The 18,174-nt window shown below is 38.4% G+C and overlaps 1 protein-coding gene and 1 non-coding gene across 2 annotated transcripts in view; one reads left to right on the top strand and one right to left on the bottom strand.

Annotated features, from left to right (window-relative positions):
* Window positions 1-13,277, bottom strand: part of HAAO (3-hydroxyanthranilate 3,4-dioxygenase) — a 32,783-nt gene extending 19,506 nt beyond the window's left edge. The window contains exons 1-2 of the mRNA XM_042829360.1: window positions 13,068-13,277; window positions 8,483-8,561 (exon numbers count right to left, since the gene is read on the bottom strand). Of these exons, the coding sequence (XP_042685294.1) occupies window positions 8,483-8,561; window positions 13,068-13,147 (159 nt within the window). The 5' untranslated portion in view covers window positions 13,148-13,277. The remainder of the gene's footprint in view (window positions 1-8,482; window positions 8,562-13,067) is intronic.
* A 4,355-nt stretch (window positions 13,278-17,632) lies between these two features.
* On the top strand, window positions 17,633-17,727 carry TRNAI-UAU. Its single transcript has 2 exons — window positions 17,633-17,670; window positions 17,692-17,727. It is a non-coding gene; the product is annotated as a tRNA-Ile (tRNA).
* Window positions 17,728-18,174: the final 447 nt, after the last annotated feature.

Genomic DNA, 18,174 nt, shown 5'->3' with positions numbered 1-18,174 from the left:
TAGGTCCCTCACTGACCCAAAAAGGAGTGCATTTTTATTAATCTTGCATAATAATGGACAACAATAATCCAAACAATCAACTTTTCTTGTTTAGACATGCTTCTACATACTTCTCATATTCTCTGTGCCATAGCTAGAAACCAAACAAACCCATTTATGCAGTTGTTGAAATTCAGGTTGAAATTGCCTGAAATCTGATTCAAAGTTAAAACTACAATGAAACTTTTGATTTCTAGTCACTAACTAAAATTTTAGCAAAATGGAAATAAAGAGCTGATGAAAAACAAAGACAAAATAAACCATCCAAGTATAACAAAAACCATCAACCAAGCCTTTTCCACCATTAGAAAAGATTAATCAAGTTTTTAAATCGGGTTTATTTGCTGAAAGTTTTGAGATATTGATTGATGCATTTGTCTGAGGATCCAAGGAACGCCTTTATAAATCTAAGAATAAACACACTGGCAAAGGAATGAAACAGCGGAGAGAACTGAATATACAGAATACACACTGGAAAAAAGCTCATGCAGAGAGCTTTTATATGAGCTCACCTTGTACCAGACAGATAACCATGGCTAAATTATAACTCTCGTCTAGGTGGCCACAATACCCGGCTGCTTATCCTCCTTGTACTCTATTTCGCTATGTTCTCCTCATATCATTCTCTTGTGTGCTACTGAATGACTGTATAAATGTGACGGTAGCACTCATTACTGAGGATGTCAGTCAAGGCTAGAACTGCTCACTGTAGAACATAAACCTCTCCTTTTTTGTAAAGACTCACCTTATCTAAAACATAAGATCCTGATGGATTATCGCACAGGCCCTTGTTAGTATGCCACTGGCAATACAGAAATTAAAAGATCCCTTTTGAAATGGTGAAATTTGGAGTGGTATCTTCCCTATGACTACAGAAGGAGCTACTCCTGGATGCTTTGAAGGAAATGCTGATGAGGGGAAGAACAGAAGAATTTTGTTGCTTGTGATGGATAAGCATCTTTCTCGTAATGGAAACGGAAGAGGAAAGGGACCATTCAGCTCAATAGTAGAGCATTGCCGTCAATAGGAAAGATTCTTAATACAACATTAAATTTCAATTTAAAGAATTGTTTTGTGGTGGGAAAGGAGGAGTGAGATGAGCTATGCGTTGTTAATAGAAGTGTTTTTCTGTCTGAATTTAATACTACCTTTCATTATAAATTATAGTCTACTCTTCAAACTTTTTGGGGGAAAATGTCAGAACGATTTAGTCATCCATAAATTATCTGATGTCACTCTGCAAGGTAGTGATTACCGAACCTACTGATGCACTTATATTATACCTGAACTTTATTGAAGAAACTGTCAGCTTGTTCAACAACTCAGTGAGTTACAGCCCATGCCTATTTCACAGGACAGTTTGCCAATACAATATAACCTTGCTATTTTGCTGGAACTTCAGTCTCTCCTCAGTGCTTACTAAGCTTTGCATTTCAACCTCTTCTGATGCACCTCTCCTAACCCCTCCTCTCCTCCCTCCCCCTTCTCCCCCACAAAAAAATCCACACCTAAGTAAGGAAGTGCTGGTGGGTGGGTGTGATCATACTTCATACTGGATAGTGTTGTGTTAAACTTCAGTGGAAGGCAGCAGGATCAGTGCTGAATCAGTGCCAAGTCTGTAAAAAGCTATTCCACCCCAAATATGCAGTCTCTGGCTGGCATTTCTGGCAGAAATTAGGTGGAGATATGGAGAGAGAGGATGTTTACTTCAGTGAGAGAGTAACCATAGCTACTTGTCTTAGTAGGAATTCGTTTCACTAGGGGAGCAGAAAGTATAAATATTACCTTCAAAACAGCAGTATCATTCCTGCCATATGAAAGTTGTGGGACTATTGTCCTTTCATCCAGATGCACGCATCTTAGCAGAGTAGTAAAGGAAGTCATAAGGGAAGAACACACTATTTCTAACTGGTTTGCACAGACCAGCTAGAAGTCTATTTCATGTAAAGCTGTGCAATGACAGTGAGTGTATGGCTTGCTAACTTATATCCAATGTTGACATCAAGCTCTGCCTAGATATTGTAGCTCACAGTTTCGTGAGTGCTTCTATGGCTGAGCACTTGTAAATAAGCATCTGTAGACAACTGCAATTTGCAGCGTACTTTGTGTACCGCTTCTGAAAGTGAAATTTGGGATTGCTCAGCCACTTCTGGGATTAGGCTCTGACTAGGCACATTCTGGCTTGTGTTGCATGTTAGATTGTTAAATACTGAACTAATTTGAGGAGCAAAGCAAATTCTGATATGGGAGTAGAGTCTCTGTGTTCTCCAGACTTCAGTAGTGACTGATCCATGTGAGCAGAGAAAAACAACTTTTCTCCCTTATTCGTTACAAGTAAGGTAATCAGCCATCAGAAGTTAGGGAGGTAAACAGATGAAACAGGCAAAGAAAACTATGTTGTCTTTTTTTCTCATTTGCACATCACCTGTGAAACATGAATACTAGCCAAGTCTCATCCCAACAACTGTCTGCAGCAAACATTTCTAATTTGCGATCTTTCTGATGCGAAAGGATCATTATTCTCACTGCTTTGTAATAATAGAAGCTTTGCTTCTTATTACAATTTTCAAAGAGTTTTCACCAGGTAAAATGTGTTTTTTAAAATACAGGTAGCAAAAAAGGTTTATCTTGCTTTGATTCATTTTCTCAATTTTACTAGAGAGAAAAGCACTATATCTATGGTATGGGGGTCCAACCTTTTGTCTTGCCTGGGCCTCACTGAGTAAACAGGAACTGTCTTGGGTTCCATATACATGAGTTGCTCCGAAAATAATTTCTGTAATTTCCATGGAAAACTACACCAAAGAGCACAGTAACACTACTTGATAGAGCAAATTCTCAGCTACGAAACACTGTTTTCAATACAGTCACCACCATTATATGAGCTTTTTCAGCAGTGCTGAATAAGAGCCTGCATGATGGAATTATTAAAAAAAAAAAAAAAGAAAAAAGAAAAAAGAAAAAAGAAAAAAATCTGCACCAGTAAAGGTGGCCCACTGTTGCTACTGCTTAAATGTACTTCCCCACTAGCTCCCTGTGCTAATATCGGCTTCTTGGTCTCCATAAACATTCAGCATTGATAAATGTTAGCAGGTGACATTTTTTCTCCTTGGAGGAATTCAGTGATGCACCTTTGCTCCATACACGCTTCCATGTCAGACACAATTTTGTCAGACTGCCCCTCTGCTGCCACCTATCACACAGAACAACATGCAACAGGATATTGGTGGGAAAGTTCAGCATCTCCTACCACACTACCAACATCTGCCTCTGAGGTTGTGGCAAACATAATAAAAAAAGAGGCACTACTTTTGGAGCAGCCATTGTAAAATATACAATACTGTTAGTGTTTAAATAATAAAACATTTTGACTTTTAATATTTTTCCTAAAGCATTAAAAAGAGAGGAACCAAAACAAAACTGGGGGGATAGGTGACCCTGTTTTTGTGAAACTAATGCATCAGTCTGGTTTGATGGCAGTGACTGCAATTCTTAGTGAGCTCTCAAGGCAATCATCAGACTTCTGATTAAGTTTTACTCTCCCTATACTTTATCTTTGACAATTACTCACAAACGTATGTACTGCCAAAAAGCGATGATGTGAATAAGCTGTGGTTGGAAAGTGAAGACTATTTCTCTCTGGTAAGAGAGGTTGAAAGGGAAAGCACGGCTGCCTATTCTTTGCTGTTTAGAGCACTGTATATAGCCAGTGTATCAAAACGCATACCAGCTGTATTTGCTATCTCTTGAGTCAACGCTGCCCTGCCCAAGCCCTGGTTTTAATTGACATGGTATTAATAGCACACTGATGGTTTGGCCATTACTGAGCAGTGGGTGTGTGTATGGGGCCACTATGTGGGGAAGAATCAATGTCTTTATAGCGTGGAGCTGCAGGCTGGATGTGGCTGACCAACTGGAATGACTGTCAGAGACCCTCCCCATTGACATCTGTTATCCCCATAAAATCTAGAGGTAAATTGAAATTGCTAGGGGAGAGTTTCTCAAAAGCATGCTACCTAGCATAAACTAGAAGAAGGGGACAGCCTTCACTTGAACAGATTTGTCAGAAATTGGAGCCGTGTCCTATTTGTGGTATGTATGTGAGGGGGAGAAAAAGAGAAAACAAAGTTCAGGTTGAGAAATGCAGATGAGCTCTGATAGACACATCCATATTGTATTTCAGACACAAATGCATCTCAAGCAGAAAGGGAAAATACGCTAGAAGAAGCTGAAGGGACTGGCCCAGGTAATTAGATGAGAGGGAGATTTCCATACTGAGACTCCTTTTCAGGAGAGTGATGCCAAGGCTCTGATCTTTGGGGCTGAATCAGTATGTAGCTGGTTGCATCTATAGGAAACAATCTGGCTTCTAAGAACAAAAACTTTAGATGGAATACAGCACAATGAGAAGCAGGGCTTTTAAAATCTAGTGCAATACTGTGCCAATACAAATGTGTTGCAGGTGGCAGGTGAAAGGCTGATTTGAATTTCTCTGCATGGAAATGCACAGTTATCTCTAGACTCAACATCAGGTGTGAAGAGAATATGGATTGTAGCAAAATCAAAAGTAGTTCTTTGAGATTCATTTTGTGTAAGTGGTGGACTAGAGTAGGCAAAGAGGAGCCTAACTAATTTTGGGATCCCACATTTAGAATATCTCACCTTCCCCCAAAGCAACCCACCCAATGCAATAAATAAAATCTGAAAATGATTTTACTACAGTTAAGTTTTGTTATGATCATGGCTTTTTATGAGTCATTAACTTTCTCTGAAACTAATAGTTCCCTTCAGCTTTCACTTACCTTCTTTCTGGGAAGCTGTAAGATGAATGAAATAAAATTAAGCTCTTCCCCTACTCAGGCTTCTCAAGTAAGCAAAAATGTAGTAAATACACCATGAATTCTGTGAGCTGTGTAAACACCTTAACTCTTTGTGCCACAAATACATGATGTTAGGGCTGCTATACAAACTTTCAGTACTTCATATAGGATTCATACAAAAACTTGCTATATAAAACAAACGCTTTCTTTTTAGTACACACTAAGGAAACTCTTCCTGCATAGCTATCTAGGTGCTTTCTCACAGGATTTTGCCATGCTTTAAGAAAAGAGGCATTTTCCAAAGCAATTCAGTTTTGCTTGAAGTCTGTTTGAATAAAAATTTTTTTTGTTATCCCTGTCCTGATGGAGAAGGCTGCAAGATGGAGCTTAAAATTTGTATGAAAAAAAAAAAAAGAATATGACAGTCAAAAATTCAAGCCAAAAAATGTCAATGGCTTATCTCTTATAAGGTGCAGCTTAATTTTGCTATTTATAAAATCTGTCCAAGGGAAAACAACATCCTGTGTAGGAGACAGTATTTCTGTGCAGACAGATTGCAGCTCAGTAGTGCACAGAAAATTAGGAATGAACAAATTGTAAAGCTACACATATAGGAACTGCTGCTTGCTGAGAATAGGAAAAAATTGTGCTAGACCAGCCACTGTTTCAGTCTGCTTGATTATAGACTCCAAATGAAGTGACCAGACTCTCAGTCAGCCATCAGAACAGATTTTTCTGATATACCTGCATGCCAAAGGTGCCAGCAGACAACAGCTCGGGAGGAGGATTCTCCCAAGCAGTCATCTCTGCGTGTCAACGGCTTCCTGCTGTGAACTGCAGGCTGACTAGCATGCCTGCCATGAGGTACGAGCTGTGTGTGGTGACAGACATAAAATCATGTCTAAACAGATATAAACAATTCTAAATTAACTCTTCTTTCCAAACCAAACCTTTTTGCCACCAGGATAATGGTAAAAAAGGGCCAGGTATATTTGCCAAGAGCATTATGGGGTTTTTGCATTCATGATTTGGCCTGTAAACACTATGTCTCTATTTTGGGTGTCGAATTATCACTTGGTAATATAAATAACATTTTCTCTGCCAAAATAATTGTTGAACGCTGTTTTGAATCTTTTTTCTATTTCTTTTCTTCTTTTTTTTTTTTTTTTTTTTTTTTAATCCCAAGTATAGTTCAGGAATACATTCTTATACTAGGAAGATCTGTTTCTTTTCAGTGAAAAACCTGGGCTTAAAGGATTAATTAGATCACAGGAAGTTGGAATGTCTGATTAAAAAAGCTCTTGTAAAATGCAACATCTGACTGTATTGCATCTGTGTAAAAGCTATGGCCCAATTTATTCTGATACTATGAATTCTCCTATGGTATGGAGTACAAATTGGATCCATAATGGTGCTTTTATGCTTCCATTTTTAATCACTAAGTAATTGTAGAAGAATTGCTATATAAAAGAAAATGTTAGGTATCAATACACCTGCAATGACTGAATTAGTAATAATTTACATACTGCAATAATTTACAGACATACTGATGTAAACTATATCTCTAAGGGTGTAGCTAAATTTTATACTGCTAAAAAGTCATGGAATAGATTTAGGCTTACTAAGGGCAGGCCAAATTCCTCTCCAGCACATCTAGCAAAGAAGAAAAACTGATGTAAATAATATTCGATAATCAGTGTGGGTCCCTTTCAACTCAAGACATTCTATGATATTCATCTGAGTTTTGGTTTAAGGAAAGGGGAGGTAAGACATTTTAAAAATGAAACCAGATAGGAATTGATCAGGGACAAAGGATAAAGCAGTATAAACTGAAAGATGCAGGGAGGGATGAGACCATAAAGAAGAGGAAAACATATAATTATTGTCTTTATACCCCTTCTATGGAAGATAGCCTTGCCCCTGGCAGGGGAGGTGGAACTAGATTATTTTTAAGGTCCCTTTCAAACCACTCTGTGGATCTGTGATATTTAGTACTGTAGATCGTACTGTTATTCCAGATAAACCTAATCTTTTTGTTTTCAGTCTGTAGCTCTCACATTTTTTTTCAAAGCTGGAAAATAAAGTAGTTGTACAGAACCTGAAAGGCTAAGTTAAGGACAAAAACATATTTGGACTCATTCACTTCTGTGCCTAACTTGGTTTCATGCTTTGCTAAACCTTCATGTTACTGACCTTTAGAAAATCCACTCTGTCTTCGTAATCTAACTTGTCAACACTTACCCTCCTGTTATGGCATACTGTTATAGATGAGATATTCTTTTCGGTGCTTTCTGAGCAGTCAGGCTACAGAATGTGGTACACGACCATGTTGGCAAAAACAAGTTTTATTTTCTTCAGCTAAGTATCTCTGGAATTTTCTTGTTAAATTCATGATAGATGAGAAATTTTTCTGGCTAGCAACAATAACTTGGTACCACGCTGCCCCGCTTCTCACCCCCAAACAACTTGCTGGTATGACACCAGGTGTGGTCAGGGCTGCTCCTATGCAGCTGATGAGAATGGAGCCAGCGAGCAGAGTCAGACAGGGCTGTGCCCACAGCTGAGTGTGGGTGGTGGGACTACTATGGTTGTGCAAAGCAGGCAGGTGTCAGACACCGATAAGATGGCAATTGATCTTTCAGAATAGTAGTTGTAATGACTACAGACAACTATGCAGCACAGCTCTAACAGAAAATGAGCTAAGGTTTCTGTGAAATAATTGAATTGTTCTTGTGAGAAATGATTTGGTGGTAAGTAAAGACAACTTTTTGTTTCTTTTTAAAAGTAATTCTTGAACTTAACATACTTCTCCTTAGAAGTGTATATAGATTCCTCGGCTCAATTTTCCAAAAGTGCTTAAAATAAGGTGGCCAAAATTTATTGGAATTGTATGAAATTAAAGTACAGTACTGGGAAAATATGCAAATAGTCTTCCATTCTAAAATCCTCATTGCCATGCCTCTACTGTGCCCTTTCCATTAAGACTGCAGAGATACATCTGTTACCTCTATACTAGTGCAAGCAGATAAGACCGTAGGCCTAGTGAAGAATTTAATTGTAAGGGCAGTAAATAAAGCCGATTGTAACAATTTTCTTTGGTTTCTACTCTTTCTTCCTATATTCCGCATTTGGCCCAATAACTGCTCATAACTCAAAGAAGTAGGATGACTTTCTTTCGTTACAGAAGATATGCAGAAAAAACGATGGATTTGATTCTTAAAGAATCTCTGTTATATACATTCCCACAAAGGTCAAGTCCACCCAAAATTCAAACCCTATGTCTAAGTGCTGTCCAAATGCTTCTTAAACTCTGGCAGGTGCTTCTTAAACTCTGCTGTGACCACTGCCTGGGGAACCCATTCATTTTGAAGTGTAAGAACACTTGATCTAGTTTCCCTTTGGAAGTTAACTATAGCAGAATAGATTTGATTTCATTGTATTTGTTTAAAAGGAAGTGCACAGACTGTGCTGTTCTGGTGCATAGTTCTGTTTAATTATTTGAATAAATCTAATAAATACTACACCACTGAGATTGGTGTTGTTTATTTGTAGCTTTAAAATTACCAATGTTCTAACCATACAGATCAATTAAAACAACAAAATATAAGTGAGTCATTGGTTACCTCTTCTCCTTCTTCAATATGGTAATCCTTTCTTTCGTTAGGCCCTCCAACAAACATCACATTCATTTGATATCGATGCCTAGAAAAGAAAAGTGACTTTTTAAAGCTAACTCTACACATAGCGTTCTTTCTTTCTATCTAAATTTTGTGGAGGTTTTTTTGTTTTGTTTTGTTTTGTTTTTTAATGTTTTGAGGACAGTATATTGGTGAAACAAGAGTGAGGAGCAACATCCAAAATTAAAAAGAGACCTAGAGCATCTTCCTTGTCTGCCACTGTCCACCTATTTCTCTTTCGGTATTTCAGTGCCTTCATCTATGAAAAGGGGACAAAGGTACTTATCACCAGTGGAAAGAGCTTTGAATTGTAAAGACAGAAAATGGTATGCAAGAGGCACAAAACAGGAACTGTCCTTTAAATGGGATCAGCCTGGAAAAGAGAAGGCTCTGAGGTAACCTAATAGTGGTCTTTCAGTATCTAAAGGGGATTTACAGGAAGGAAGGGGACAGACTTTCTAACAGGATCTGTGATGATGGAACAAAGGGAAATGTTTTCAAGCTCGGAGGGTAGATTTAAGTTAGACATAGGGAAAAAAATACAGTGAGAGTGGTGAGGCACTGAAACAAGTTGCCTGGTGATGCCCCGACCCTGGAGACTTTCAAGGTGAGGATGGATCACGTCCTGAGTAACCTGATTTAGCTGTGAATGTTCCTGTTCATTGCAGGGGAGTTGGGCTAGGTGGCCTTCAGAAGTCCCTTCCAACTCTAAGGATTTTATGATTCTACAAACTATCAGCTTCTTTCTCTTCTTTTTATATTGCCTTTGCTGAAGTGAAACTGCACTGCAATGGTTTCTTTATGGCTGTGGATGATTAAAAAAAAAAAAAAAAATTCAGGAAAATTTATCTTAATTCTGTTTTTGAGAGTGCCAGAGAGCATTTCTCTCAGTTTTCACAAAGAATAGGCATCACCCCAATTATCTGTCAGTCAGTCTATATTAAGAAAGAGATAATGTAAGTTTTCCGTTTTCTTTGTGTGGCAAAGCCTCCTATAGTCCAGAATTGTTAACTGTGATTCAAAATTTGTCCTAAAGAACCTCTTTGATGTGTTAGCTGAAGGATGCTGACATCTACGTTAATAAAAAGATTTTGGGTAGTATAGAGATCATAAAAATGGACATCATAATAATACAGAACCAGCAGGTCAGTGGTCCACTGCAACACAGGGAAGAAATATTTGTCTCTTTGTCAGCTCTTCATAAGCCTTCATTGAGAGAAGAACTGTGAACATCTGAATGTATATATTTGGTCTGTTACCAATGTCATGTTTACTTTGCTTTCTTAAATGCTTTACTTGAATGATAAAGAAAGCCACAGTAAACATTAATAAAAAAAAAATCATAAGTAATAGGTACAAACATCTCCTTTATCAAATTCAAGTACGAAGAATTAAATTAGATCACAATATTTAAATTGACTGTTAACATCATGGGAAGCACGTTACAGCACCTGGCTTAAATACCAATAACTTAAAATAAGGAAACAATCAAAGCTGTTTGTATTAGACGTGTTTAATATTTGTGCTCAAGGACACACCAAAATACTTCTGCATTAATAAATCTTTCTACTGAAGAAGGGTAGGAAGACCAAAACAACAAAAACACAGTGAACAGTTCATTAAATATATTCAAAGCAATGCTGGACAATAAGGGAGAGGCTATTTGAGTATCTTATAGCCTATTTTTAAGGTGAGTAAATTTTGAGAAACCCCCCAAAATAAATTGTTTGAGCCCCAAATTTAAACCAAAATTTAAAAATTTTAAAAATTTAAATCACTACTTTTATTGAGTCATTACAAGAGAAAACATTGCTTTCAAAATTATTCTTTAACTTTTAGTTACTTTTCAGCAAACCTGATGTTGGTTCTGTTACTCTATGGATTTAGCTGTTTTTTACATAATAAGCAGGCACTCATGAGTTAATTCTTCCTACTACTAACAGTTAAACAATAGCCCCATCAAAAAATTCTCACCATCAAATACAAGTAGGAACTCCAAGAGGTTTGTTTGTTCACACTGCTAAAGAAAGTTGTCCAGTTGATATAATTGTATAGAGTTAGGAAGAAAAAGCCATAAGAAATAAGAGGTTCAGTTAAGACCATCTGGGATGCAGTTAATGTAGTTTCAAAGTCAAAGGTTTCAGGCATGTGGAAATTACTTGATTGCATTATTTTTAGATTTCGAATGAGATGATAATCAATGACCTATTAAGTTTTACATACCCTTATTTCTCTTCCTAATCACATAAAGAAAATGTAACCAGCAGGCAACCTTTTAGAAATGTCTCAAGACTGTGAAGAATGAGATATTTCATGACTACAATGAGGTCTCTTTACTGTAAGTACCATACTCTGAACTCAAAGAGCTTTAGAGGTGCCTTAGTGACCCTGTAGAAATAGCTGTGTCGCAGGTTCTGATTTGGCACAAATTGTTCTTTGAGGTTAGAAGTAGTTAAGCTTGCAAGGCAGTGTAATTAAAATATATATCATTAAATTGCAGCTCTGACATTGTGTTGTTTTCTTGACTCTGGTAAAATTCTTAAGTAGATGGTGATTCAGGAAATGAGGTTTTGTTTCGAAATCCCGAATAGGTATGTAAAATGTTGATTTTCTTAATTGAGTGGAACATAAAAGAATAAATGTTTGAAAGCCGTAGCAAATGTATAAACAAAAAGTCCAACTGGTGTGCTGTAAGACTTAGACTTTAACCATTAAATATCTTTGAAATTTAAGTTCATAAGTTACTTAAATTTTTTAATATGTAGGCCACCTTGTGTTGTAAAGGCCATGAGAAGATTTCTTCGTACAACCGTACTCAGCACATAAATGATCAAGTCTTTGAAAATAATCTTGGAAATCTATTAGTTAAATCTTGGAAAACTGCCTAAAGCTTTTTGGAAAATCCTTAAAGCACCAGAAGCGGGTGATGAGACTCAGAATCTATGTAATACAAGGATTGTCTCTCCTCTTCCACAGACTGAAGTTTCAATTGGGGGAAAAAGGAAAAAAAAAAGAAAAAAAAAAGATTTATTTAATCTATGCAAGTTTTATTGTGAAAAATATCCTTTGTTTCAGTATGGCTTTTTGCAGTATTTATGGGGGAGACTCATCAACACTAACAGTTTAGGAACTCATGTAACTTTCTAATCTCTGATGGACCTCGTGCTTCACAGTTACTTCGGGATTACACAGAGCTGCTGGTAGATTGTGCAGAATAGTTCAGTAAACAAGAAGGTTCAACTTACTGTTAAGAAAGAAAAACATGAATGTTTCACATAAAATTTTACTGACATCATTGGTAAGCTTTAGAATTGACTGTGCTTTACAAAATGCTGCCTAAATCTGTTCTGAATGTGAAAGAAATGAGATCATAAAAAGAAGACATTTTCTTCTGTCACTCACTGTGAAACCTGTGGTGATTTGTTTCGTAATTTCTCAGTCAGAACATAGAACTTCAGTTTCAATAGCAACATGTCATTAAGGATGTGCATTTTACCTTTTTTATGCTTTGCAACCATAAATTTGAAAAGCAAATGTAACTGTGAACAGAAATTTATGTCATTGCTACGGTGCTGCTCATTCAGCTTTTCATTAGAGGTAGCCTTTCAGGATAGGGCAAGACATAAATTCTTTGCTTTTTTAATAATTAAAATCGAAAAGTAAGGAGAAAAAACAAGTTTTCTTGCTTGCAGGTTTTCTATCACTTCTTATAGATTATTCGCTCATGAAAATCTTACACACAGGTAGTTTTAGACTAAATACAGTGTCCTTGAATTCAGTGACAAAGGAAATCCCTGTGAATTTTACAACCAGATGTTGTCATGAATTTGACCATTTACACTGAAATTTGTTCAAGGACTTTGATACTGACAATATGCATGCTGTAAGCCTTTATAATGCCCACGGTATTTTTCCTCTGTTAGCTGGATAATTATTGAGTATACAGTTCACAGTTCTAAGATGCTAGTTAGTCCCCTCAAACATTGCCTGTTCAGCCTCATGCAGAACAGAGGGTCCTTCCCTGCCTTGTCAGCTCTGGAAATGCCATGGACACTGGAAATTCCTGCATTCCTCCTCTGCTTTTCTCCTTGTCTTCACATGATGTATCCCATCAGTTCTGATTGCTCTTGCATATGTAGTACCTCTGCAGCATCAGAATGTCCCCCAGCAGCTCTGATAGCTGCTGCAGGTTGTAAGACAGTACAGCACAAATCTCTTGGCTAGATCTTACCATTTATGGATGGGATGCCTCAGAAATCTCCTCAGATTTCTATGAGTTTATTGTCAGAGGGCCTGATGCAAAGTCCCTTAGCGGCCTAACTGCCTTACAAGCTGAAGTCAGGCAAGCATGCTCAAACTGATCTTCTGTCTAATCACAATGCAAGTTACTTCCTATTCTTCAAAGCTGCAGTATGTGTGACTGCTGTCTTCTGAGAGGAACTACATTTTCTTGCATTTTAACAATTTCCTCTTTTAGCTAAGAATATTTATATACTTAAAAACAACATAAAATACCCCTTCATTTACTTACATAAGCTTGTTGCACACAGGTGGTAAAAAGGCTGCCCTGTTTTCTTCTATCCATTGTCTGACATTCACAAGAAGCTCCATGGTCCACCAGCTACTACAAAGCTTTTGAGGAAGATGTTTGAGTTTGCACTGTGCTCTTTCTATAAGCAAACCACAGGCAACTTGGTCCCCAGAGCTCAGGATTGGTTGGTAGAGGAGGTGTCTTCAGGCTCAAGTGTCAAAGGGGACAGGTTCATCAGCCAAAGGTTACTTCTGAAAGAGTGCTAATGCTCAAGCAGCTTAGCTAATAATTGACAAGTGTTTTTTAAAAATGTATTTTCATCTGAGGCTCATTCTACCCAAAGGAAGTCGCTTCATTCTCTCAGCTGCATCAAATGTTACCTCTATACAGAAATTGTCTCATTACATTGAGTTATGAAAACTTGGGCACGTCTAATATAGAAACAGCAAGTTTCAAAGCTAAATGTGCTTTGAAATTCAAAGCAGTGCTCAAAGTTCAGTTACATGTGTAGAGTAAATACAAAATGTATTTTTGCACATAACTATCTATCTCTGTGTTTCAGGCTTAATAACAGCCCTATTTCCTTTTTCCACCTCCCTCAAGCTTCTTAGGCCAAATGATCAGGTATGTGACTGAAAATATTGGGAACCACATCTGCAAGACAACAAAAATAAATGTCTCTTGCATTTTTAACACTAAAAGCAGCTGCTCACAAATGTTCATTTTAATTAGTCCCACTCATTTCCAGTACTGTGGCAGGGCTCATTGGAGAGCTGACTGTGGTTCTGTGATGCCCTTAAGCAAAACATAGCATGCTATCATCAAATTAGCAGGCAAACAAGAAATGGATAATTATCAGGCATTCCTGGTCTGTATTAGTCTTTATCCCCCCATTAATTTATTTTCTGCATCTATGAAGTTCCTATTGGATTGCTCACTGCTTTCAGATCACCTCATTACTCCATTTTAACAACACTCTTTTCAGGTTTTGAATATATGAAATGGGTGATTGTAAAAAAAACAAAACAAACAAAAAACAAATCATGACAAAATGTCACAGCTTTTTATTTGCTCTTACTGCAGCTTAGTCTTGTGACAATATTTGTACTGTGCTCAGTGGGTCAGTGTGCGTGGGAGTAAGAGTATAGTATGATTTACTTAAAAGTGGGCTATATATCCTTGATGATGTGTGCCTATGGGCTGTACAACTTCCGGATTGAAGAATCAAGATACTGGAACAGTACACACTGGGGTATTCTTCAGCTTATACCAATGTAACTTTCCTACGAGAGGGGGGAAAAAAGGCAACAGAGTATGTGTTGAAACTAATTCTATAACTCTTGCTTTAGTAAGTATGAGAGTGACTCTGCTTTACTTTCATCTCTACTACTTCTTTGCAATTTAGTTTAAATTATTTATGTAATTGATCCAAGAAAATTCCACTTATTTTAGGAAAAAAAGATTCACATGGCTTATAGCTCTGTTACATTATTATAGTCAGTATGGTATTGGCAATACTTTCCCCTGAAATAAGCACAAAGTACTTACTATTTCACTCTGTTATTAAAAAAAAAAACACAAAAAAACAACAACTAACATGATTTATTTAGTATGTGAAATTTCCACTGTTAGAATGACTAATGGTTGTGAGACATCACTACATAACATTCTGCACAGTTTTGGACCTACAGACAAGAACATTTAGGTGCTTTTTGTTCTGTAGGCTGCTGGCACACTATTTAGCTGCGAAGGAAAATGATCTTCCATTTAAAAGGCATTTTCACTGAGAGGATTGTGACCCAGCCAGGAGAACTAAAGGCACTTTTAATGACAGTGGTTTTGTAAAGCTCTACCTCATCATTAGTAACGGATTGCAGAGCAGGACTCCATTTGTCAGGCATGAAAGCAAAAAGACTGTTCAAATTCACAGCAGGGAAAATCACATACTGGATTTGATAAAGCCAATATTAATGTGCAAGTTTTAACTGTAGGGTTATTCTGTCTCAACCCCCTACTCTCACCTCTAGTCTCCACTATTTTTCCCGCTAGGCAACATCCAAGGCATTATTACCTGCAGAGAACACTATCTCAGTATAAGCTGATAAATCCATTTTATGGCTAGAGTGAGGTATGAAAAAAAACCAAAACATTCAGGAGACCAATGAAGTTCACTTATAAAATTTACCATTGCTAGTAAGCAGAGGTGACTGTAAGAAGGCAGCATTTTTTGGAACCTTTTGAAAAATGCAATTAATGGGCTCTCCATTTTGTAGTGAACGTGAAGGAATGCTGCAATTTTTGCGGAGAAATAAGAAATGGTCTGTGCAGCCTGGAAGTAGTGGGCAACAAAACGCAATTTCTGTGCAGTGTATTGGAGAGGCAAAGACCAGGCCTAGTGCTGCAGTCTCAGTGAGACTCAGTTAAGTCTGTACACCTCATGACCAGATTGGGACCTGTAATTTTTTTCTTGCTACTCTGCTTTTCAGTAGCTCTTTCCATCCTTCAAAGTCTGTTCCAAAATCACAGGTTTCTACATTTGCTTTTGGCTCACATCCTTCCCTGTGGTGGGGAAGACATGGGTAAAGGCTCAAGATTTGTCAGCTTTTGCTGAGAGAAATGCAAGACTAGTAAAAGTATAAAACTAAAACGTAATCAATCTACCCTTTGCACTATGGGTGTGGGAAAAAGTGTTAATAAGGAAAAAAGCACCTGAACATGCTTGGTTTTTTGTTTTTCGTTGGTTTTTTTTTTTTTAGATCAGTTCTGTGTTTTTTGTGTCCGAAAACATTCTTCAAGAAACAATATGAATGAAGTACATTTCAAACTGAAAGCATCATTTATATATATATATTTTAAAACCCTGCTTATTTGGAAATAAAAATTCGAATTGGTAATAAACTTATGGAGGGAATCCAAGTGCAGTTTTCTTCCAACTTATGAACTGATTCATGTGGCCATGTTTTCACTGTTTTTTATTTGTAAACAAATTATCCAGGGCCTCAGTCAGTGTTGGTGGGGATAAATGTAAAAAAAACAGGTTGATCACATTGCAAAGCAAAAGGTCCTACAACATCTGCTTGGATCTTTACTATCGCTATCATTTTTATGGGAAGGCTGATTAAAATACAACAGCACTGATTCTAGTATATATAAATATCACAGACAGATTCATTGAGTCCTCCCTCTTGTCTAAGGCTGAGTCTGCAATAAAGATCTTATCTGTACATTCACAACTTCAGCTTTAATTCATGCTGACAATTCTGTACTTGCCAAAGATGCACCTGTTGGATGAAATCATATTCATGGCAATCTTTGTATAATTTATTTTATTTGGTAGTGTACTGATGTGCTAGTAAGGGTGATGAAGACAACTGCAGTGTTCTGGCATGCCGTCTAAACATCCACAATGATGTAAAATTGCTCTGAGAAATGAACTGACAGAAGATTTCTTCTCTCTGCCAGTCACCTTCATCAGTGGTTAAGATACAGTGGATATGTGTTACTTTGCCTGTCAATGCTGTATGCTACTGAATCATATTCTAAGTAACAGCCACAGTAATGGCACCAACAGCAGAACAGCTGTCATGACAGGCAAGAAGAGCTCTGTCTCCATTCGGCACAGCCTCTAAAGGTTCAGCTCATTTATGAATCTTGTGTGGGGGAGGAGGTACTGAAGCCACATGTACCTGACACTCAACCTTGGAGATCAGTGCCATCTATTTACTTAAAGCTGATTGAGTGCCTGTCACCTGCTGTGCGGGATCACGCATATCTCATTTTAGAGGCCATGGAAACCCAAGTGCTCCTGTAGCACTGCACAGCCATGCACTCTGTTATGACAGGTCTGGAGCTTGTTGTTTTGCCTATAGTAAAGCAGATGCAGAAAACAACCATTCTTTCTGGCGATTATGTCGGCAGCCCAGCAGAGCTGTCACACATCTAAATATGATGTCAGTGTGTAATGATGGGAGGAAAAATAGAGAGATTATGTCCTTGTGTCAACTGTGTAGCAGTTGTTAAATGTCTGCTGATGCCAATTCTGTTGACTATCTTCCTTCCACAAGTAGTGACAGAAGTGACTGCAAAACAAGTTCATGTTAGCACTGTACTTCAACAACAAATGCACGCATGAAGTTTTTCTAATAACTGTTTCTAAGTAATAAATCGTGTATATACTGTGCTGTTTCTGGGCATACATAATGGTTATATCCAGTGTTTTCATCTCAGCAGTCCTTCCGGCGTTCGGCCGAGCTTCTCGCGCTACAGGGAAAGCCCGGACTCTTCTTGCGGCCGCCATGCGGGTGGGAGGGCTTTCTGCCGGCGCCGCGGCTGCTCTCCGCCTTCCAGTGCTTCGTGGCGCCGCCCTCCCGAGGGCGAGGAGACCGCTAGCCCGTTTCTCCTGCAGGGCTTTGTCGCTGGTAACGGCGAGAGTGCTGCGTTGGCAGGAAGCCGAGGTGCGGCGGGGCCACGGCCGGACGTAGGGCACAAAAAAGAAGCCCGGTGCACTTCCCCCGCCCGGGCTGGGCGAGTGCTTGATAAAGCGTTCGGGAGGAGATGGTGTCAGGGCTCCAGTGGCGCAATCGGTTAGCGCGCGGTACTTATACAGCAGTACTAAAGCCGAGCAATGCCGAGGTTGTGAGTTCGAGCCTCACCTGGAGCACAGAGCTTTTTGAGAGAAAGAAAGGGCTTTTTTTAAGACCGCTCCTGAGGAGGAAATGGAGGAACTGATAAGCTTATGGAAAAATTATGTGCGGGCTTCTAAGCGTGTCCCTGCTGCCACGGAGGTGTGCAGCCATGTGTGTGGGCGGATTCCTTGTGCCTGTTCTAGAAGCGGAGGGGAAGTGGTCGCACACAGGGAGTGCTTGCAGGGGCACTTTTTCTATGCATTTGGTTGTGTAGACACATGCTTGCACAGATGTGTCTTTAATACTTTTATAGTGCAGCTTTTTAGTATGGAGTAGTCAACGTTTTCCTGGTAAAGCTCCATTTGCAACCTTGCAGGAAATAAAGGTTGCTTTATCGTAGCTTATTTCACACAGCACCAACTGTTGACTAATGCAATCACTACAAGCGATCCTTTCCTTTGGCTCCTTCAGCATGCATATTC

This window comes from Centrocercus urophasianus, unplaced genomic scaffold (assembly GCF_019232065.1).
Source record: "Centrocercus urophasianus isolate 14NV4802_14NV808 unplaced genomic scaffold, USGS_Curo_1.0 seq_10, whole genome shotgun sequence".
In the NCBI taxonomy this organism is placed as follows: domain Eukaryota; kingdom Metazoa; phylum Chordata; class Aves; order Galliformes; family Phasianidae; genus Centrocercus; species Centrocercus urophasianus.
This window is presented reverse-complemented; position numbering and strand designations above follow the sequence as displayed.